Source organism: Zea mays, chromosome 2, assembly GCF_902167145.1.
Source record: "Zea mays cultivar B73 chromosome 2, Zm-B73-REFERENCE-NAM-5.0, whole genome shotgun sequence".
Lineage (NCBI taxonomy): Eukaryota > Viridiplantae > Streptophyta > Magnoliopsida > Poales > Poaceae > Zea > Zea mays.
The window spans coordinates 237,303,020-237,310,607 of record NC_050097.1 but is presented as its reverse complement, the minus strand read 5'-3'; the positions used below and the strand labels follow the sequence as shown (position 1 = coordinate 237,310,607).

General features: G+C 40.8%; 1 protein-coding gene across 1 annotated transcript; it reads right to left on the bottom strand.

Moving 5' to 3' along the window:
- Positions 1-208: 208 nt before the first annotated feature.
- On the bottom strand, positions 209-7,133 carry LOC103648200 (uncharacterized). The gene is made up of 19 exons (XM_008672687.3): positions 6,741-7,133; positions 5,253-5,419; positions 5,033-5,176; positions 4,593-4,844; positions 4,436-4,510; positions 4,288-4,356; positions 4,009-4,188; positions 3,439-3,606; positions 3,276-3,357; positions 3,090-3,185; positions 2,804-2,980; positions 2,610-2,716; positions 2,346-2,521; positions 2,068-2,229; positions 1,725-1,978; positions 1,459-1,637; positions 1,213-1,359; positions 817-1,124; positions 209-706 (listed from the first exon to the last, which is right to left on the bottom strand). The coding sequence occupies exons 1-19, from the start codon at positions 6,895-6,897 to the stop codon at positions 577-579; spliced, it is 3,030 nt and encodes a 1,009-aa protein (XP_008670909.1). The 5' UTR covers positions 6,898-7,133; the 3' UTR covers positions 209-576.
- Between the last annotated feature and the right edge of the window lie 455 nt (positions 7,134-7,588).

Below are 7,588 nucleotides of genomic sequence, written 5' to 3'. Positions count from 1 at the left end.
CAAACCTCCTGGCGATGGGCCTCTGCTCGCCAACATGGCCTTCATATGCAGAATTTAGATCACAAACTCAACACATTCTAGCAACAATAACAGTCCCAGCATGAACATCTTCATCCAACCATGCATAGGGCATCAGTAGCACGTGGACGAACGTGTGATGGAAAGAGCGAGGTAAATCCTAACCTTAGAAAATGGCTTTGATACCATGTTAGAGCGAAATGAGCTTTGTATATTCCATGGGGCAAGAAGCCAAACATGTACATGGGCAGGGCATAGAAGCCCTTACACACAGCGAGAAAAATAAGCTAAGCAACATATACATCTAACAAAAACGTCCTTGTGATGATGATCTTCCTCCCATCCTCGAGTTTTTTGTGGTCCGTTTTCTGTTCGTACTACAACAAATCAACGAGTGATTTACAGCAGATGCCCGAAGATCTAGCGACCTCCTCCCTTAAGAGGACTGACGTATTCGTGTGGCAAATATCAATGTATCACCCGATAGTATCAACATGTTTATCTGTCCCTAACCAAGGTGAAGTTGGTCACAGCAAAACCAAGTTTCATCTGGGTTGCTTACTTCTTGGTTCCTGTTTTACCATTTGGAGTCTTCCTTCCTTCACCTCCGCCCTTCTTGATTAGCGTCGGTGAGGGTCCACTCGGCTTCTTCTGTAATGGCGATGACCTTTTTCCAGGATTCACTCCCCTAAAGTAATTAAAAAGAAAACAACGTAGTTCAGAATAGCTGATCTTAGCATTTACTAGTCAGCTTCTAGCACAATTTAGAGATGTAAACTTAAGTAGATGATTAATTACCTAACGTCTGAACCTTTTGAACCCTTGACTTGGATCTTTTTTACAGCTGTGCCCCCTCCATTTGATAAACCTGAAGCTTTTGGGGCACTAGATGGCCTCACGCAGTCCAGCTCTAACGAGCAATTAGTTGCAACCTCGAAATCATCGGAATCCTCCGTTGCAACAGACCCAGACCAGCTCCATTGCTGTTCGGAGTTGCTTCTTTGGTAGAAGGCTAGATCTTGTGTGGCATCAGGTCCCAACTCTGGTAGGGAATTGCTGCTCCCGAACTGTGAGTGTTCAGCCAAATCTCCCAATGCTGAGTCGTTCTGGGCACCATTACAAGTACCAAGCCATGAATATGGATCAATTCAGATTGTGATCAAGAAAAAGACCATATCATAAATTTTGGAATACCTCTATGATCCCATCTTCTATTGGGTGCCTGGACGCAGGTGATGCATTACCCGTTCCCATTCTATATATGTCTGGGCTCGATTGAGTGCTTCGTATGCTCTCATGATCTCCATCTTTCCTAGCTAATGCTGCCCTGAGGCAAGCAATCTGCAGTAAGGAAGTAATGAGGCACAATTTCATAGAAGATGTTGGTCACAAGCCCTGTAAACTCAAGAAAGCCATGAAGCAGAGTTCATAGACGAACACCTGTTCTTTGAGCTCTCTGGCTTCTCCTCCTCCTCCTCCTCCTCCTTCCTTGCTTGACTTGGCTGCTCCAAGCTCAATAGTGGAAACACGCTCGGCGAACTTCAAAGTACTTATGGACTCACTAATAGCATCTGGTTCTGGGGCTATGTGAATAAACATCAATGTTTTCGCTTGTCCTCCTGAAAAAAGGGGAAACAAAATACTCACAGCGCATATCTTTGGTGCTGGCAAGTTGCAAACCAAGGATTTCGAACTTTGGGGGTTACCAAGAGAGTCTTGCAATAGTTGAGTAAGTTTGCTGTTTCTGTAAGGAACATGTGTGCTTTTCTGGGCTAGAGCTGCAATCACATCTCCCAGTGCAGCCAGTGACTTGTTTATGTGCTGTGCCTCCTTTAATCCTATTCCTACCACTTCAGATTTATCGACTCTTTCACTGCCAGCTAGATCCACAAGATGCATGCAACCTCTTAGGACTGTTCCAGATGTTAAATCTCGTCCTTGAACATGAACAGTCAGACAGCTGCAATTGGTTTACTCAAACATCAGCTAAAAACAAGTTCAACATCATGCCTGGTACTGGAGGCACTAATGCAAAAGCAACAAACAAACCTATGGGAGCGACTACTTCGGTCATTCATGGCAGTTGAGCAAACTGTTCGATTCTTTTGGCCCAGATTCATCAAGTCAATTACATCAGCGGTCGATCTGACTGGCACCACATTTGCATCTGGAACTGCAATTCCGTTTTGAGAATTATTTCGAATTTCCAATGTTTCTTGGCGTTAAGGAGGCCCACATAAATAAGATAGATGTTCAACATATGCAAAAAAAAAAAAGTTAAGATATCTAAGAGCAGGATTAATATCAAGCTCAGTGTGAAAGGATATTTTTTGTTTCCGCCAGTCTGAAGGAGATCTCTCACTTGCTCGTTGTATATCTCCATCATCTGTACAGCAATTTCATAACAAATTGTATCTTTCCTCTGCTCCTGGATACCAAATAGATCATTTAGTGCTCTGTAGTTGACACCGAGCCCTTCTTCTGTCAAAATTTTGGGACCACTCTGCAGTAGCCAGAAAGCAATGTTTTCATATTGCAAGAAGTATCAATACAATACTCATGTAAAAAGTAACAGCTGACAGGTCAATCACCATTGTAAAGGTCTTTCCCGATCCAGTTTGACCATATGCAAATATACATACGTTGAAGCCATCAAGAACAGAACGGACCAAAGGTTGCATGTCTGTAAAGACATCCGCTGCACTAATTGAAAGACTTTGTTACTTAACTAAAAAAAGGAGTAATTTCAAACAAATAATTCACTTGAGCAACTTGTGAGTTTAACCTTGTGTGGCCAGAGGCCCAAAGACACTGTTGAAAGTAAAGGACTTCTTTCCATCTTTTCCATGTTTTGATGGTACCATAACTGTGATGGTTCTATCTTCTATTCCAGCAACACTGCTCGAGGGAAATTCTTTTCCAGGATGGAAAGGTCTTACTCGACAATAAACTCTGATATTTCCTAGTGACAAAAAAGGAAATAGATTTTTCAGCATGCAGGTCGCATTAAATCATGAAACATGAGTATATAGTCCTCTTGTTTCTAGTACATAAAAATGAAAAATATATACCTCTAAGGTCTTGTATTTGGTTGTAAAGCTTGCGGTTTTCCTCAACAACCTTGCGGTACCCAGAAGCCGCATGAGAAATAATACGCAAATGATCACCTAATGTAACACAATATGATGATGAACATCACAACTTTGGAAGAAAAAAGTTTATGATTACAGATGTCCAAAGCTCAGCACGCAATATACCAAGCTTTTTAAGGTCTTCAGAGTACAGCAGTTTTAACTGCTCCATGAAAGACTTAACAGTGGACATGTTACTTTTCAAATCCTACAGCCAGTCTCAATAGTCACAGAATGATAGTGGAAAAACCAACCGGATTCACTGAAGAACGCAAAGCATTTGAAATACCTGGATCTGTTTCTCTTCTTGATCAAAATTTCTCACTATCTTTGGGATATTAATTACAATATCATTGCTTAGTGGTACTGGTACTGGTAGAGGTACTAATGTGCTTACATCTTCTGTCAGACTCGATGCATTCTGCTCATCTTCGTCCATCTTAATATTTTCAGTGGCCTAATGAGAAATATTAGTGCACGGGACCAATTTTATCCAGAATGAACGAATTAAATTTTTTGACATGTCTAGATGAATAGTTCTATAATACCCCTTCGATTCCAAAATGATAGTTTTGTCTTGAGTCAAACTTATTTAGCTTTGACCAAATTTATAGAAAAATACAGCGACATCTACAATACCAAATTAGTTTCATTAATTGACCATCATAAAATGTCTTGATAGTGTATTTATTTGATATTCCAGATGTCAATGTATTTTCTATAAATTTGTCAAAGTTAGAGATGTTTATCTCGGGAGAAAACAGTATATATTACATTTTGGGACGGAGGGAGTACCAAATATTTACTTGTATCAAATTAAGAACATTCATTTATTACTGTATTCACAAAAAGTAGATACCTTGTCCAGATCGCTGGGGGTAGTAGACTCCACTTGTGGAGAGTCCACTCTGGATAATGACTTAGTATCATTGGTGTCAAACGGAGAATCCATTCTCAAAACTGAGTTACAGTCATTGGTATCCATAGTGTCTTTCACCTGTTCCATAGTGTCTTTCACCTGTTCCATAGTGTCTTTCACCTGTTCCATAGTCTCTATTAGTCCAACTGTGGTATGGTTGGTTAGTCAAAACTAAAAATGCAGCAGGAATTGTGAGGCTGGTAAAAGAAGTGAATATACCACTTCACTCTGGCTAGCAATACGACAATCATATTCATTAATTACTTTGCTCAAGAGTGATTCCACAACCTGAAAATTAACAAACTCAATATGAATGTTTATTCTCTCAACCACATTGCATAAACAGCTAGCTACACAGTAGGCTCACTGATGGAATTTCTTCTGGTTTCTTATCTGCGAGAACTGTTTGAACAAGCATCCTGATGGAGTCTGGAGTAGCAGTCTACAGCCAAGAAGATGATTATCACTCAAATTAAAAAGAGAGTTACGTAATGTGAAAGAAGAACTAGGTGATTGATTCTTACTGTTTCAGTGGGTTCTAGAGAAAAATCAAGACCTATTTGCTCCAGTGATATGCCATCCCGGAGTAATTCAGCTGAGTGACTCCTCATCATCACCTTCATATAAGGTTCATTATTCTTGCGAATGACATACTTTCCAGACAAAGGCTTTACAATGCCACCATATTTGAATGGAGATCGTTTTCCCACGTGCTTAGCATCACAAAACGACTTCATAGCAAGAACACAGTCTACAACTCGAACACCTTGTCCACCCTGAGGTTGATGGCAAGTGAAAAAATAAAATTGGGACGACGAATTTAAATAAATTTAGTTAATTTTTTTTGCACCAACAGCCCTTATTAATCAGGGGATAATCCACTAAATATACCAAAACTGTGGTGTTAATAAAAATGTGTTGATCATTCAAGGTAAAAAAGTAAAAAATCAGACAATAGCGTAACCTTTTCCAGGTCTGATGCCTCAAATGTTGTAAGACCTAGATCTTGCATGCCAGTGAGAAAATTCCTCACATTCTCAAAGTACTGATATGCACAGAGAGCTGTACCATCGACAGGAGCAGTAGAATCCGATGGAACCTCCACAACCTAAAAGTGTCATACTTAGCATGCAAAATCACAGTAGAAAATGAAATACTACAGATCTGAAGGAGAGAATTACAACCTTGGGTACCGCACCAGGTTGAATCTTATTGAGTGCATTGCAGAGAATAATGCCATTTCTCAGGCCAATACGGAATTCCTCCTCGGAAGGCTCTTCTGCAAGGTCCTTCGCACACACTACCCCAACTATCCTTCGCAACCAGTTGGCTGCCTCATACCTTCTTATTGCTGCATTTCTCAATCCAAAGGAAGCACCAATTCAAATGGTCCTGGTTATGCTAAGTTGCTAACAACAAATGGCAATAAGTGTTTACATACAAAAAAAAAAGACCATCCCATTTTTTAAACAAGTGATGTATCACTTAAGTGTAAATCTGTGCTACAAGCCTAATGACAGTATGTAAAGGACTCGATTACAAGATTTGCATTATTTAGAACCTAAGTGGAACAGTGGATCAGCAGTCATCACATTCTTAAACAAAAAAAAAAGGTATTCTATGAAGGCAGGTTGGACCTGCATCCTTATTGAGGCCACCACTTTGTCATGACAACCACAATGATCATAAAAGTAACTGCCTATAAACTATATTTTTTGAATTTGAAAAGCTGTGAGGAAACCCCCCACAGCAAAATTTTATTAAATAAAAAGATGCAAGCCAAAAAAAACAAGGTTACAAGACAAACCGGAGAGGCAAACGGGAGAGAGGGGTGGGGAGAAGGAAAAAAGAAGAGGAGAATCAGCTATCTAGAATTTAGCCATGATGAAATTTGAGAATTAAGGGCAGGACTAAATCTAAACATCTTAAGCTTCAACGTGTCGTTGAAACAAATCCTCCAAGAAAGGACCTATAAACTATAATTAGGTTGTTAAACCTATCGCCATGAATGCCTAAAAGAGAGTAATCATATAGGATGTCAGCTAGAAATGAGTTAAGGACTTCTCTTAGAAATTGTATTGGAGGAAGAGCATTGCAGGTGCAGGGTTATGATTACGAGCACAAAACGTAATCCCTCTCCCTCTCCAACTTGTCACTTCTATTGAAACAAGTCTGATTAATTAGAGTACTAGACTATAAAGTATGAAGCTAAGTCAGCTAAATGTGAGATGAAATTCTAACGGATTCATAATTCAATCTAGCATAAACGAGACTACAGCAAAATTCAAGCTCTCCAAGAGGATAAAAACGTATTCTAGCAGACTAGCACAACACATTCCGTTTAATATTATTTTCAAGAGAGAGAAAATGTAAAAACAATAATTTAACAGAGTAAACGGTTGCAATGATCCAAGACTATTACGAATGCACTCTGAGCATAATCTAAGCTAATATCCGGAACAAAACTAAAAGCACGCAGTCATGCACCGACTAAAAGATCGTGACTGAATCACACACAAAAAAAAAGTAAATTACAGCCTACCATGTACGCAATAGCCTTAACTCAAATTGAATACGTACTTACCATTAAAAGATACAAATTTCCTTCGCAAAAACAAAAGCATGCAATTTTTTTCCACCGCACAACACAAGAGAAATACACCCCGACTCACCAGCTTCATCCGCCTTGCGCCAGGCAATGTCGATGTTCCTCCAGGACCCAACGGTATCCCCTCCTCCTGCGACGCCGCACCCTTTGCCCTGCTGCCGCGTCACTTCCTCCACGACGGCGGCCGCTTCGACCGCCGCCTCCTGCTCCGTCGACGCCATGGGAGGGTCCGGACCAGGACCAGGACCAGCGCCGAACCCGACGACCCGACCGCGGCTGGGACGCTCGGGAGGAGGCGCGATCACTGGGAGGAGGGGCGGGGAAGCCGGTGGAGGGGAGCTCTTCCTGGAGCTCTCTCCCTTATTCTTGCGCACGAAATGGTATTGTGGCGGTGGAGCTCGAGAGACGGAGAGGGCGGGTGGTGTTTTTGAGGGCGGGCCGTCGGGTGGGGAAGCGAGTGGAAATCGGAGGACTTTGAGGGCTGGCATGCATATATATTTCTTGGAGAATTTAGAGAGACTAAAAATGGGGGTTGGGCTATTTTTGCCTAGATTCTTGGGAGGAACTGTGGCTGCGTTTGTCATGTGCTATTTTACTTGTTTTTTTGCCAAATGTGTTTCTCAAACTACGGAATATTGAGTGTTGGACATAAACCAAGAGGACGTGTGCATGTAGGGAATTGTCAGTGCAACATCTAAAGAAACTACAGATAGAAGTTATACAAATAAATGGTGTCTGCATCTAAAGAAACTACAGATAGAAGTTATACAAATAAATGGTGTCTGAACATTAGAAAAATGACTGTTATAGCAAAGTAATTCTTTACCAAGTGTGTCAGGCAAACACTCGGCAAAGTTTATTTGCTTTTTTCTCCTTTTTTTCTCCCAAACTTTTTCTACTGTCTTTCTACAG

Bases quoted from the DNA above. Each gene is read 5' to 3' on its own strand.
- LOC103648200 (XM_008672687.3), bottom strand. From the start codon at position 6,897: ATGGCGTCGACGGAGCAGGAGGCGGCGGTCGAAGCGGCCGCCGTCGTG. The intron at 2,717-2,803 runs GTTAAACTCACA...CAATTAGTGCAG, and splicing joins TGGGCCTCTGGCCACACAAG to CGGATGTCTTTACAGACATG. The intron at 1,638-1,724 runs GTAACCCCCAAA...CCCTTTTTTCAG, and splicing joins ACTATTGCAAGACTCTCTTG to GAGGACAAGCGAAAACATTG.